The 15,120-nt window shown below is 37.2% G+C and overlaps 2 protein-coding genes across 3 annotated transcripts in view; one reads left to right on the forward strand and one right to left on the reverse strand.

Annotated features, from left to right (window-relative positions):
- LOC114490469 (actin-like protein 6A) overlaps positions 1-1,920 on the forward strand; it is a 34,997-nt gene extending 33,077 nt beyond the window's left edge. For both annotated transcript variants that reach the window (XM_028504477.2, XM_036017722.1), the window contains exon 14: positions 1,452-1,920. In XM_028504477.2, coding sequence (XP_028360278.1) covers positions 1,452-1,532 — 81 coding nt within the window. In that variant the 3' untranslated portion in view covers positions 1,533-1,920. The remainder of the gene's footprint in view (positions 1-1,451) is intronic.
- MRPL47 (mitochondrial ribosomal protein L47) lies at positions 392-15,082 on the reverse strand. Its single transcript, XM_028504478.2, has 7 exons — positions 14,935-15,082; positions 11,882-12,027; positions 11,193-11,253; positions 8,295-8,391; positions 7,297-7,427; positions 6,075-6,170; positions 392-2,455 (listed from the first exon to the last, which is right to left on the reverse strand). Exons 1-7 carry the CDS (start codon positions 15,030-15,032, stop codon positions 2,332-2,334), a joined length of 753 nt encoding a protein of 250 aa, XP_028360279.1. The 5' UTR covers positions 15,033-15,082; the 3' UTR covers positions 392-2,331.
- Between the last annotated feature and the right edge of the window lie 38 nt (positions 15,083-15,120).

Genomic DNA, 15,120 nt, shown 5'->3' on the forward strand with positions numbered 1-15,120 from the left:
TGTTAGCCTAAGTTCAAGTTTCCACTCTCATTTACGCCTCTTCCAATGATACCCTCATTGGCACTGGTCAGGACTTAGATGCAGCATATTTAGGATGAAACATTCCTTCTCAGGTTCTGGTTGCTCCCTGGCCTGTTGGTGAGGTAGAGGAAGTCAGGAACTGGTTCTTGGGGAAAATGGTAGAGTCAGGAGTAAGAGTCCTTGTACTCAATCTATACCCTGTATTGGAGAATGTTCCCTTCTCAGAGCAACTGAAGTAAATGCCACCAAGTACTTACACTATACATCTTTAAGCAATTAAATGTTTGGAATTGTCCATGCATATATTTCTATTTCTAGTCTTTTACCAGATCGTAGATAAAACTACATACCACATATGAAATCACTTGAATAGAGTTAATCATAGGGAATGGGTTTATTATTAATGTAGCACAGGTTCCTTCTTCCTTTGGTCACTTTCTCTTTCCACTTTCTATATTTATTTGGTAAAGTACTTGTTACTATTGTTTCTGTACTTGCAAAACTTTATCCTAGTTCTGATGAGCCCTTGTTTTTTTACATAAGCATGAACTTTATTAATTTTCAAATTAGCAAGCCCAAACAATGTCCAGAAAAGTTACTAGAATTTTAACAATTTGAGCCAGGTCCCAGGCTCAAAATAATAGAATCAACTGGTAACAATACAGTATGTCAACTGAATCCTATAAACAGGACAAAATTTAAAGTACCATCCAAAATATCAGGCAATAATAAACTACTGGAAATAAATCTGTACAAATATGTACCTAAGACCTTAATGATTAAAATAACACTTCATGAAGACTCTGTAAAGAACCAAATGTAGGAAGAAATAATACTTACAATGTAAAGCACACTAGTGTATAAAGATGTCAGCTGCCCCCTAAAACTAATGGATTTAATGCAGTTCAAATTAAATGACCAGTGAGGCTGGCGTAGGTCCTTCGGAAAGATTCGCAGGCAGCACCACCAAGCAGAACATCCACCACAAGCAGCAATTCTGCTCCTAGACCTGAGAACCCACAGAAATGTCCTGTGTGCCCTAAATCACGCTGCAGGATATCAGAGCGCAGGGTATTGCACAGTGGCCACACAGCGAACACAGCAAATGCCATTTCCCTGGGTAGGTAAATGGAGGTGCGTTCACACTGCACAAGAGTAACCCGCTGGCCAAGACCCACCAGCCACCACTTCTCACACCCACATAGGCGAATGCCACTGGCCAAAGGCACCCTGATCCTTCAAACCCTCAGTAGTGCCATGGGTGTTCTGGAGGAGGGCAGAAATAACAAGAGAGTAATGGAATACTATTTGGGGGGAGGAGGTTTTAAGAGTCCTTAAAAAATTAGGAATTATAAAAATAAAGATATTAAAAGAAAAAGTATTTTGTAATAAAAAGGCACAATAATATAATATTTCTTTCCATTTTATAGGGCACCTTTCAACAGATGTGGATTTCCAAACAAGAATATGAAGAAGGAGGGAAGCAGTGTGTAGAAAGGAAATGCCCTTGAAAAGTGTTCCCACTGCTCCATCTTCCCATCTCCTTACGTTTCATAGCTTTAGTACACTCAGGAAAAAATGACCATCTTTTGTAGAATGTTAATATATTTTTACATTTTTCAATTTCCACTTAAGAATTTTTAAGACTTTAACTGGCTGTATAAAGTAAAATTAGGTTGTGCTGTCCTTGAAATGTACTTATTCTTATTACAAGCATTTTATAATTTTGTATAAATGTCTATTTTCTCTAAATATTTTGCTTTCAGTCAAAGGCTTTCAAACTCTGCTTAGTATATTATCAGTGGATTGGTAGAACTGCTTTTTATTGATGAATAAAATTTATTGCCTATGCTCTCTTTACCTTAGGCTTGCAAATTTAAATAAAAATTATTAACCATTTCAGAAGTACATGTTTGGACTGTTGTATTGACTTGCTACTTTAAGTACTAACTGTATTTATCAGTATTTTCAGTGAAAGTACTCATTGTTTATTAACAGCAGTATCCACACCTTTATATCCTGTGAATAATAGTTAAAATGTAACCAAATTGCCTTTGCTATATATGTTGACATTACTTTCCCACTCAAAGATACGTGATAGTGAAGTCTGCTTAGATGTCATAATTTGTACAATGAAAACTTAATCTGAATTTTATACCTGAGTTTTAAAAGCAAGACCACTTCCAGAATTAGCATGCCATATTAACACTGAACACAGCTGTTTGACCAAAACCACATTTTCTTTATAAATCACTTAACATGGATTGTTATCTAAGAAAAACAAAATGGCAAATTAAGAGTTCAGACATCTTAGACAAGACTTGACTTCTGGGCTTCAGCAAGATGTGGAAACTTTTCCGTAAGTTTTTCTGCTTTCTTTTTCTCTAAATGTTTCTTCCTTGCTTGGATACGGGCTTGTTTCTCACGTCTCAGTCTAGAGTAAGAAAAGCATAACAGTAATTTATACCGATTTATTTAAGGCCTGAATCATGCCAGTCTCTATAACAGCCATGTCCTGTATTTTATTAAACTTGAATAATCACTGTAAACCTACCCAAATCAAAGGTGTACATGAAATCAAAAGCATATGTAACCCTGCAGCAATTCTCATTTCCTGTCTAAAATGAATGAACAGATCTTCTGACCTTGTAAAGGAATGGTCTATCTTTCTACCTTATCTAAAAATACTGTAATTTTATCGAATACATTAGATTTTTTACATCCTGAAATATATCCTGAGACTTTTGGGAATTCTCTAATTTCAAATGGCACTCAGACTAGCATATCCTTTCCCCTACAGGGAGAATAAAGCCATGTTTAGAGATGATGCTTAGGTGCTAGTTAGACTCACCACTCTTTTTTTTTTTAAATCCTCACTCAAGGATATGTTTTGATTTTAGAAAGAGAGGAAGAGAGAGAAACATCAACACGAGAGAAACAATGATTGGTTGCCTCCTATATATGCCCTGATCAGGACTGAACCTGTAACCCAGGTATGTGCCCTAACTAGGAGTCAAACCCATATGCTTTAGTGTATGGGACAACACTCCAACCAGCTGAGCCAACCGGCCAGGCCTGACTCACCACTCTTAAGTGAGTTTGCTTGTACATGTGGCAATCCAGGGCAAGAGGCATTTATTTGTGCCCCTGCTGAATTATGTTGACCTCTATGGTGAGGTAGGAATTAGCAAAATTGTAAATGATGAATTCATGGATGCCAAGCCTCTACAGTACTGAAGCTAATATTTTGGAGGATATTTTATTGATTGGTAGGCATAAACATATTTAATACCAAAGACATGTACCAAATAACTGAAATATGCCAGTGCTATGGTGGTCGCAGAAACTGGAGATAAGGGTTATATTTGGGTAAAAACAATGTGTATATACAAAAGAATATGATACAAGCTACGGTACTTTGTAAATTAAGTATAACGTAAGACGAATCAAAGTTGACACCACATAACCCATTATACTCATTAATCTTTGCTCCAACTATATTTTGGCCATTTATAAGAAATAAACATCTGAAAGAATAAAGATTTGCTATTCTTAAGAATATTCAGAAGATTATGCTGTATGCATTGAAGGTAAGGCTAAAAAAGGTAGTTTCAAAAACATAATAACTAGAATATGTATAAAGCCTATAAAAGTAACAATGGATTCATAATTTTTCAAATTGTTTTTAAAATGATGCTCTTTACAGCTTCACTTTACATGACTAAAAGGCAGAAGGGTCAAATGGCACTTCAGGCTTGGAGAAAAAAAGAGCTAGTGCAGTTAGGTTTCTTCAATCACTTAGCATCTGAACTGGGTCTTAAAACGGGCATACATGCAGAGATTGCAAAGCTGTAGGAACAGAAAAAGAGGAGAAAATGAACAAGTTATGTTTAGAAAACCAGGAGAAAGTGGTTGTGAGATTGATGAAAAGGAGGCTAAGACTGAATTGTGGGAACACTGGGTAGGAAGAGGTTTGGCTTTTATCCTATAGACAAGAAGCTACTGTTTTAAGGTTTTCAACAGCTCTGGTGTGATAAAAAGATTTCCGGAAGCCCTGGCCAGGACTGGAGTGTGTCTCAGGCAGCTGGGCATTGTCCTGCACCAAAGAAAGGTTCCTGGTTTGATTCCCAGTCAGGGTACATGCCTGGGTTGTGGCCTGGTCCCTAGTTGGGGGTGGGCCAGAGGAAACCAATTGATGTTTCTCTTTCTCCCTGCCTTCTCCCTCTCTAAAAATAAAAAAATTTTTAAATCTTTTTTAAAAAAGATTTGAGGAAAATTAGTCAGGAAGCAATATCTGAATGGACTCACGTAAGGAAGATGTTTCAACAACTCAATCTGATGAGGGACTGTACTGAGGCAGACTGGGAGTAAGAAAGACAGATCCGGGAGACATTTTGCAGGAAGAATGAAATTAAAGAATGCCTGAATCTAGAGCACTGGTGTTGAAGAGGATGAATAATATTTAATATCAATTAATAATGGATATACTGTAAATAAAGGGGTTCTGAATCCAACTCCAGTGGGCATGGGGGTTTCCCACACCACCACTGAGCAATCCACAGACACCACCAGGGTGCTGAGAATTCAACTCAATTCTGACACTACCTACCCAGAGATGGTGTCAGAGGCTGTCACCTGAACTTCTGACTGACTCCCTCCTTGGACTTCAAGCAGCAGTCACAAGTCCCGGTTGTTAACTGTAGTTCTGACTGACTGGCTATAAATCAAAGGTTACCACAACCTTCTCCTGGGATTTGATTACTTAGTAGAGCAGATCACAGAACTCTGGAAACCTGTCTACACACTAGATTTCCAATTTGCTATAAAAGGATGTAACTCAGGAACAGCTAGACAAATGACAAGCATAGGGCAAGGTCTGGGGAAAGGGTGGTTCCCATGTCCTGTTGAGGCACGCCACTCTCCACGCCCTATGCTTTTAGGGTTTTCTTTTTATGGAGGCTCCATCACATAAGCACAACTGGTTAAACTATTTACCACTGACAATTGATTCAACCTCCAGTCCCTTTCCCCTCCCCAGAAATCAGGGGATGGGGAAGAAAATTTCAATCACCTGATCAAGGCTGCTTCCCTTGGCAACCAGCCCCGAACCCTAGGTGCTTTCCAAAAGTCGCTCATTAACATAAAAGACAACTTTTCTTTTTCTTTTTTTTTTTGTAGGAACACTTAAGAAAGGTTTTAGGAGCTTTATAACCAAAACAGGTACAAAGTAAACATATATTTCCTATTATAAATCACATCAACACCACCATAGATAAAAATAGAAATGAGAAGTGGCTAGTTTGTTGAGGTAAATAAAAAATTTAAACTGTGATTCCAAAGTATACTAAAGACCCTTAAAATCAATTTAAAGATATATTTCATTCATATTTAAATTATTTTGTATAAGTTTTTAATTTTGGGGTACGGAAACAAGCCTTTGGGAGAGTGAGCCAATTTTTAAAGAACTCTTGATGAAAGTAGAACATATTCTCTAAGCAGTTGTTAAAAAAAGCTGTGGTTCTAGTGCTGCTAGAATTTCTCCTTTAGATTTCCAGCTGTTTTCCTGCCTTGAATTCGGGTCTCTAGAACCTCTAGCAAGTAACCCCGCAGATTCCCCACCCTGGTGCTCTTAGGCAGCCACAGCCATGGAGGTAAGTGGCACCCTTTCCTTGGAAACCACAAACTTGCAATTCTTTTCCCTCAAATGAAAGTTTTGGGGATTAATTTCGTCAACCTTGCAATAACATTAGCTCACATTTTATGCAACTGAAGCATCTGGACCTTTTAATATGGTAGAAAGACTTAAGCATCTACTTAACATATAGATTGATGAATAGAAAGGCAATAAAACTTTTGAAAAGATATATACTAGAAAGTTAATAGAAGACTATTTCTAGATGGTGAGATTATTCAAGACTAATTTCTTTTTTACCTGGTTTTTCTGTTTTTTGGTTTTTTTCCCCCCTACATTGAACATGTATTTGTTTATGTAAAAGCTCAATGCATGTCATCTGATGTAAAGCTGTTTCATTAGTAAGGGTGTCTATGCTCACCTCTCAAAACGCTCCACATAAGGCATTGCAAAGAATCGTTTCCTGTTGTATCTCTTATTTAGATGCCAAGGTATAGGCCACTGCTTGAATTTGTGCCTGCCAAGAAAGCAAAAGTATCGCCTTTTAGAAAATATTTAATACATTTTCAAACAGATAGAGAGTTTTAGCCTTCTTTGGACTAAATATGCTGTCAACAAATAAAAAGCAAAATAAAAAACTCTTGAAAGGAATAGCACTCTTAAAGAGATTCTAAAATTGACACAGATTCTCTCCTTAACCTCACCTTTCCTAACTGACCTCAACTAGACTACTGCAAATAATTAGTAGAGTATAAACCAGGTCGGAGTTTTTAGTCAGAAGTTTTAGCAATTTATCTCTTTTCTGTATTGGATTACATGGTTAAAGACAGCATGGCTACCCCACTAAATGTGGCCCCGAGCAGCCCCACTACCCCAAACTCCATTAAAGAAGTCTACAAATAAGTAAGTGCTATTATGTGATGTAATTTCAAAAGTATAGGGAAGGTCTCCAACCACCCAAAATGCCATCTCCATTTTGCTGACCAATGTTTATAATTCCATTACCGATGTTTCCTTTCAGCACCTCAGCCTAAATGTAAATAAACTCCTGGCAGAGACAGAACACACTGGATCTTCTCAATTACTTATATTGCATTATAAAGTTCATCATCAGATCTTTTCCCAAGGTCTGGTAGGACTCTGGGAACTAGACTCAGGAGGCAGGATTAAATTGTTTCATAGCACGGACTAGGGCTCATGTGGTCTTATGCCTCAAAAACCTGTTTTAACAGTCCCAGGCTCTTAATGGGCAGAGGACAGGTATGTGTCCTAAAATTGGCTTCATAGCATTTACAACCTCTGAACTACATGTACACATATACATTTTTTCTGGGGAAAGGGTCTATAACTTTCATCAAATCCCCAGAGGACCATATCATTCACATTAGGTTAAGAACCACTGTTGTAAGGTACCTACAGATAACTGAATCATGAGAATGGGACGCCTAGACTGCTAGTTAAATCTACCTTTGTTCACATCCTGGAGTTCCAAAAAGGTTTTGGGACCTCTGTTTAGATTAGGTATATTTTAGTCTACCTAATATACTTTACACAATGAGAATTTTCTTAAAAGACATTGGACAGGGGAAGAGGCATGGGACTTCTACTCCAGTCTCAGAAAAGCCACAACGTAAACTATGTACCAGATGATTCTTCCAAAGATGTCTTTTCTCCAAGCACCAGGTCTAGCTTTTTCTTGACCAGTCTGAAGAAGTCTTAGGGCATCTTCTCGTTCTTGTACAACTTTATCCAATGCATCCATGGATTCTACTACCTGAGAAGAGAACAGAAAGACATAATTTCAACAATTACCTACAACAGAACTGCAAAGAAAGAGGACATATAAAGATTATGCTACAGAAAACCTATATGAGTATTTTGATCACAGAATCATTCTGTTAAAAATTTCCTAAAAACCTTTGTTGGCACAGGAATATATAAATATCTGTAATATCACTTTTTGTAGTTTTTTAAAAGTTCCATTTCATTTAAATGAAAACCTATTTAGCTTAGATTTTCTACACGAAGAGAACACTTCTGGTAGGTAAACAATATGCACATATGACTGATTACCTGTAGGAAAGGAAATAAGGAATCCAAGGGATTTTTTTTAAATGATGAAAAAACCCTAATTTAAAAAAGAGGTGACCTTTTCACAAGGTAAATATACTTAATTACCATACTACACACTTAAAAATGATTAAGATAGTAACTTTTATGTTACATTTTTACCACAATAAAAAACAACGCATGAATAAAATTTGACAGAGTGGGCAAGGAAGTGGCTAAGCTAGAACCAGAAATGTAAAATAGTGCAGCTACTATAGAAAACAGTTTTGCTGCTCCCTAAAATAGTAAACATAGATTTCCCATACAGTTCGGCAATTTCACTTGTAGGTATCTATCCAAGAGCAGTAAAAACACATGTCCACCCACATGTTGGGGGCTGCAGGTAGAAATGGGGAGTGACTGCAGACGGGCATGAGATTCCTTTTTGAGCTGGTAGTGATGGCTACACAACTCAGTGAATTTACTAAAAATCAAGCAGAAATAGAAAAAATCTACTTGACAGGAAATACAGGAACCATATGCTCACTCCTGTTAACTGCACCCCACATCAGTCAGCTCCCCATGGCCTTACCTTTTCTAACCGCTCCGGACTTGGCATTGGTAATATCTGCCGTTTGGCCTCCTGCTGAAGGGTTAGAAGCATGTTTCTTTCTTTCAGCAGGACATACCTACATCAAAGAACACAAAGCTTATGATGCTAGTGTGTGGTATCATTAACAAAGTTCTGATTTTTGACATAAAAATTAATAATCTGTTTTCAAAAGCCTCGTGGAAATCTTGATATACAGAGTATCACTACAAAGAATAATTCTTTAAACAAAGTTATCTATTCTTACTCACTTGTTAAGTTTTCCAGATGCCATATGTTGTATTATGTGCCAATTACAAAAAAAAAGCATAAAATATAGTTCCCCTATCAAAGTGAAGAGAGATGCCTGTTGCATGTCAGGCAATGTGTGAAACACTTTACCAAGTTTCGTTTAACTCTTACAATACCCCTTTGAGATTAGCTTTATTTCCACTTTCTAAATAAAGAAACTAAGCTAAGAGAAGTAGGGTATTCTGGAACACATAGCTAATTCAAGATTCAAATCCTGGTCTCTCCGAATGCAAAACCTACTCTATTTTCACTCTCCTAGGCTGCCTCCAAAACTGCAATGTGATGTGGTGTACTGAGTGGTAGTGACGAGTACCAGAAGAATTAAGTGGGAGACAGGAGACATTTCTTCTAGCTAAGATGATCGAGAAAAGCTTTGCAGAGATGGAGTTTGCTAGATTGGATGGAAAGCAAAGCAAAACAAAACGAAAGGTACTGAGTGACAAAGCTGAAGTGAGGGTAATTTCATAAATAACTGTTTGATTCTACTAAGAAGAGCTAGAGGAAAGGAAAGGAAATCAATGTGGAGGGTGCTGAACAGGAAACAAACGAACTGAAGTACATTATACAATGGAAGGAGACAATCTGGGGGGAAGCAGTGGCAGAAGATAAATTGTTCAGTTTTTGACATGATGAATATTGCAAGAGTCCTAACTACCCTTTACTAATAACTCACCGTAACAGTGCTTTTGGCAAAACTTACAAATCTTATTTTTAATACAACTTATTTTTCTATAATAAATCTGTGCTGTTTTAAACATAACACTTCTGACACCAAGTGAGAAGCTTTTCCCTCTTCTTCACACCAAATGTGCTGCTTTTCCAACACCACTTCTCCAACTCTCCGACACTCACTATCTGGAGTTAGCACCAGATTCCACAGGTTTGAGTTCAGCCCCACAACACTATCCCCCAGTTGAGACACCAATACCAATTTCCAGGGCTACTGTACATCTCTCTGACCAGCCACAAGGTGGGAGTTCCAATGACCCCCCTGCTTAGAGTGGCTCACAGAACTCAGGAAAGCACTTTACTATCATTGGTTTATTACAAAGGACACAATTCAGAAACAGTCAAACAGAAGAGATGCACAGGGCAAGGCACATGCAAAGGGGTGCGGAGCTTTTGTGCTTTCTCAGGGTATGCCACCCTCCCAGCACGTCCACGTGTTCACCACCATGGAGGTTTCACTGTGTAGGCACGGTTGATCAAATCACTGACCACTGGTGACCGAACTCAATCCCGTGCCTGCGCCCCTCCCCAGCGGTGAGGGTGGTGGTTAAGCCTGAAAGTTCCACCCTCTAATCAAGCCTTGGTCTTTCTGGTGACCAAGCTCCATTCTGAGGTGCCCCCTACCAACAGTTGCCTAATTTGAACAAAAGATACTCCTATCACTCAGGAAGTACCAAGGGATTTAGGAACTGTGTGTCAACAAATGGAGAGAAAAACCAAATATTTCTTATTGTATCACACGACAAACCTATATCATCAGTGGTTATTTAATTTAAAAATACTTAAGGAATCACAAATATGAGTAGGTGGGCTTGGTAAAAGACAACAGGATGGGCAAGAAGTGGTGTGCACTGACCCATCTGGATCAGGCAGTGGCTACGCAGACCGGCCAGCCAGAGGCATGTGGGTCCGGTGCTGCCAGGTCAGAGGTCTGATTATTAAAGAGGAGCTGGAAATATTTATTTTTGTGTGAAATACCCAATTTAAAAACCATAGTAAAGTCCAAACAAGACATATCTTTGGCTAAATATTGTCAGTTAATGTTGGGAGTGGGGAGCAAAATGTGTGAAGGAGGTGAAAATGTACATATTTCCAGTTTTAAAATCAGCAAGTCACAGGGATGTAATGTACAGCACAGTGACTACAGTTAATCATCCTGTACTGTATATTTGAAAGTAGCTAGGAGAGTGGATATCAAAAGTTCTTATCACAAGGAAAAAAAAATTTCTAACTATGTATGGTAGTAGATGTTACCTGAACTTACTATGATGATCATTTTGCAATGTATACAAATACTGAATCAGTATGTTGTATACCTGAAACTAATATAATAGTACATCAATTCTGCCTCAATAAAAAATATACATATATAGTCAATTAAAAATAAAGCCCTGTCTTAAATCTTTTCAACTCTAATTCATCAGAAGAAACTGCCTAATTCATCAGGAAAATGTACTTAAACTCCCAATTGAATGCATCCTCCAACACACTTCTCCAAAGCAAATAAGCTAAAGATTTCATACCATGCAAAATGTAATAAAAAGGAGGAAGGCCTAAATGTGATAAACTCTTCTCCATTTCATTAGTTTTCTGAAATTGTTAGTACACAGGTGGAGTATGACTGGTAGCACTTATAGTAAAACTTCTAAACCCCCAACTATACTTGAGAACTCGAGTACATTTTTCTTAATATAATTCAACCTGTCATATTTATAAAATCTGTAATGGCCTTATATAACATCCACAGTACTGTGAGACAAACCACTTTACTCAATTTCTTATATCACATAAAGTTTATACTTCACTGTTATACTGTAACTGCTTCAAACACCTAGATATTCATGTACTCAGTATACTTACCAAAGTTTATGCAAATCTTCATTACTTTTGTTCCTTAACTGCTGACAGGTCCATGCAGCTCCTATTAAAATGATAAATTCAAAACATGAAATAGTTTTCCAGCTATGTGCCCTTTGGCAAATTACTTACCTCTCTAAACCAGTTTCCTTATCTGTGAAATATTTAATAGCTTTATTATATTACAGTATAAAATATAACTGGGATTAAATTAGATAACACACATGAAAATATGAGTAATGAGACTGGCAATAGCATTAAAAATGTTAGAATAACTACAGAATGTATTTTCGCAATCTAATGTCAAAATACTTTATATCATTATAAATTAATTTTCAATCATCTCTAAAAAATAAAATCTAAAATAAACCTCAAACATCAACTTAGTAAAAAAAAGTTCAGCCTACTCCTATTCTAAACCTTTTGCCAAGCTGCCAAGGAACAATTAGGTCTATTATATTGTCCTTTTAATTTTCACTAGTAGACATTCCCAAAGGAAACTGAAAATGGAAACACCCAAGTAATTCCTAAACTGGATAAATAATCCCAAGACAATGGATGGTTCAATAGATATATTTAACACATTGTTTGTGGGTAGTTTTTATCATGCGCTCTACTACCAGTCAACATAAAACGTATAAATACGTTTCCTGCATACAATGTGTTAATACCAGTCAACCCAAATATCTCACCAGACTTTACTTTTTCTTCCCCCCAGTTCTTTGGGTCATCAAAAAATTCTTCCAGTCCTTTCCTTGACAACGTGGTATGAAGTATTCTACAGTGGTGTAAAGGTGTGACATTTGGTGTATTCTTAGGCAACAAATTAAGAGAAAACCTGCAACAGTACATAAACAAGTTCAAGTTTTACATTTGAATTTTATAAGCAATAAATTGAATCATTTTCTCACCTACAATGTTAAAAAACTTACTCATGGCTTTGGCACAAGAAAATAAACTTATAAAACACTTTACAAATTATTTAAAATATTGCATTGTAGGTGGTGCTACCTTATAATCTCAGAGGTAATATACTTATATAATTATATTTTAAGGTAACATTTGTAGGTCCTTCATAAACCACTAGTGGGTATATGAGTAGATTAAATATTCTGAAGGTTAATTTTGCAACATATATGAGGCCGCAATCCTTCTTCCCTTAACCCATTAAGTCCACATCTAGAAATTTCAACCAAAGAAGTTATCATAGATGAGAACTGATAAATTTAAACATCTATTAAGTATTCTCATTATGCTTATATATAAGAAAGTTAATCATTTAAATGTGCAACCATGGTTTAAAAATTATTGTGTCTCTGTATGACAATATATTATAAAGTAATGTTAAAATCATGTTTTTAAAGAATATTTAATGACCTAGATAAGTAATTTAAAATACAATAGGAAAGTGTGTCGCAAGTGTTGTTGTAGTCCTACCAAAAAAATTTAACCTAAATCTAAACATGAAGAAACATTCAGACAAATGCAAATGGAGGGATATTCTACAAAAACTGATCTTATAAAAAAAGTCAATGTCATGAAAGAAATAAAGGAATCATTCTGGATTTTAAAAGACTAAACAGACATGACAACAAATGCAAAAAACAATCATTGTTTGGACCCTGAGTAAAAAGAAAACAAAATTACCAGGACAACTGAGGACATCTAAATTTGGGCTATATGCCAGATAACAGCAGTGGAATAGTAGTAGTGTATCAATGTTCAATTCCCCAGTATGATCACCGCAATATTGTGGTTAAGATGCTGTTCTTGTTCTTACGAGATATATGCTGAAGTGTTATGATGTTTGCAATTCTGACAAGCCTCAAGTAATTCAGAAAAAGCCCTGGCTGGGTGGCTCAGTTGGTTGGAGCATTGTCTGATACACTGAAAGTTTATGGGTTCAAGTCTCTCTTAGGGCACATACCTAGACTGTGGTTTGATTCCCAGTCGGGGTGCACACTGGAAGCAATCGACTGATGTTTCTCTTGCATATTGTTGTTTCTGTCCCTCTCTCTCCCCTGCTCCCTTCCTCTCTCTCTAAAATCAATACACATATCCTCAGGTGAGGATTTTAAAAAACAGTTCAGAAAACAAAACATGGACATAAGCAGATAAAGAAAAATGTAACAAAATGCTAAGAACTGATTAACATAAAGAGTATATGGTTATTCTTGCTACTACTATTACAACTTTTCTGTTGGTCTGAAAATTTTAAAAACAAAAAGTTGGGGAAACGGGTAGCACAAGAATGCATATATGTAAATATAGTCCTGATTTTATTTCAAAATCACATTTATGTGGGCTCTGGCCAGGGAGCTCAGCTGGTTAGAGCGTCAACCCGATCTGCCATGGTTGTGGGCAGGTTTGAGCCCTGGTCAGGGCACATACAAGAATCAACCAATGAATGCATAAATTCACAGAACAAACCAATATTTCTCTCTCTCTGTCTCCCTTCCTCTCTCTAAAATCAATCAATCAATCAATAAAATTACATGCATGTGTGTATATGCAAAGTTAAGGAAGGGAAACCTGTTTATCTCTTAGTGGAATTATAGTTGATTTTTACTTTTTTAAGTTGATTTAGTTTTTACTTTTTGAAAAAGATTTTATTTATTTATTTATTTTCAGAGTGGAGAAGAAAGGGAAAGAAACAGTAATGTGTGGTTGCCTCTCATGCACCCCCTCACTGGGAACCTGGCCCACAATCCAGGCAAGTGCCCTGACTGGGAACTGAACCTGGGGTTCGCAGATGGGCATTCAATGCACTGAGTCACACCAGCCAGGGGCTGATTTTTACTTTCTTCTTCAAAATACTTTACCCTATTTTCCAAAGTGTCTGCAAATAGTATTTTATTATAATAATAAAATCTATAATTACTTTTTAAGAAAAAAGGATAACTAGATAACAACTGATTCAAGCTTGCCTGCCACCTTCTGATCAAGTTACAACCTCTGTCTGAACCTCTGATCAAGTTACAACCTCTGTCTGAACCAAAATGAAAAAAAATATTGCTTATCTCTGACGTTAGTGTATGTAATAATGTTTTAATATAATAGAAGCTCAATAACAGACCTAGATTTAAGAGCACAAACATTGCTTCCTTTTAGATAAAAACAAAGCAAAAACAGAACAGACATACTCAACTACTTATAAAATTCACATCTTCATAGACAAAAGACAATAAAAGAAAGGAAACCATCCACCTAAAGTCAAAAATGATAAGCTGACTTTCCAGAAATAATGCCATGTGTAGGATGTTCCTTTCTCCCACCTGCAAGGGCAACTTTTCCTTTATTTGGCTACTTTCATTTATTCACTCAGCCTTTACTGAACAATCTCCTTGTGACACATTCCAGGAGTAGAAAGGCCCGTTCTTTTTCATCCGTCTAAGCCCGTCACAGCCTTCAGCTCCACAGCCAAAAGCTCTTCAGTGAAGTTTTTCCCAACTCACCTAGCCAAACGGCGTACTTCCGTAATTTTAGCTAGAACTCAACAAATTCTGGGCACCTACAACCTCAACTACTGACTGGTCACAGGAGGTGGCAACAAAATGACGCTGGGACGGAAATGGTGCCGGTGGGCGACTGGTATAAAATCATTCATTCCTCATAGAGTTGGGTTCGTGCTCAAGCCAACCCGGGAGCCTTTCCATCCTTGGAAAAGATTTGTTCTCATCATCTCTGCAACCAAACAAGATCCAAAGTTGGAGAGATGAACAAACCTACTGCTCACATCACTTACCTTGCGCCCGCCGGGGCCTGAGAACTTATTAACAACCTGGAAGTCTTTAGGAGGGCTGATGCTTTTCTGCAAAATATACCTAAACTGGCTGCAGCCATTTTTTCGCATAAGCAAATCACGTTTGCGTCGTGAGTGGCATCACTTCCAGTGCCTCGCTCTGACCGGAAGGAGAGAACCGAAGCAGCC

Source organism: Phyllostomus discolor, chromosome 2 (assembly GCF_004126475.2).
Source record: "Phyllostomus discolor isolate MPI-MPIP mPhyDis1 chromosome 2, mPhyDis1.pri.v3, whole genome shotgun sequence".
NCBI lineage: Eukaryota > Metazoa > Chordata > Mammalia > Chiroptera > Phyllostomidae > Phyllostomus > Phyllostomus discolor.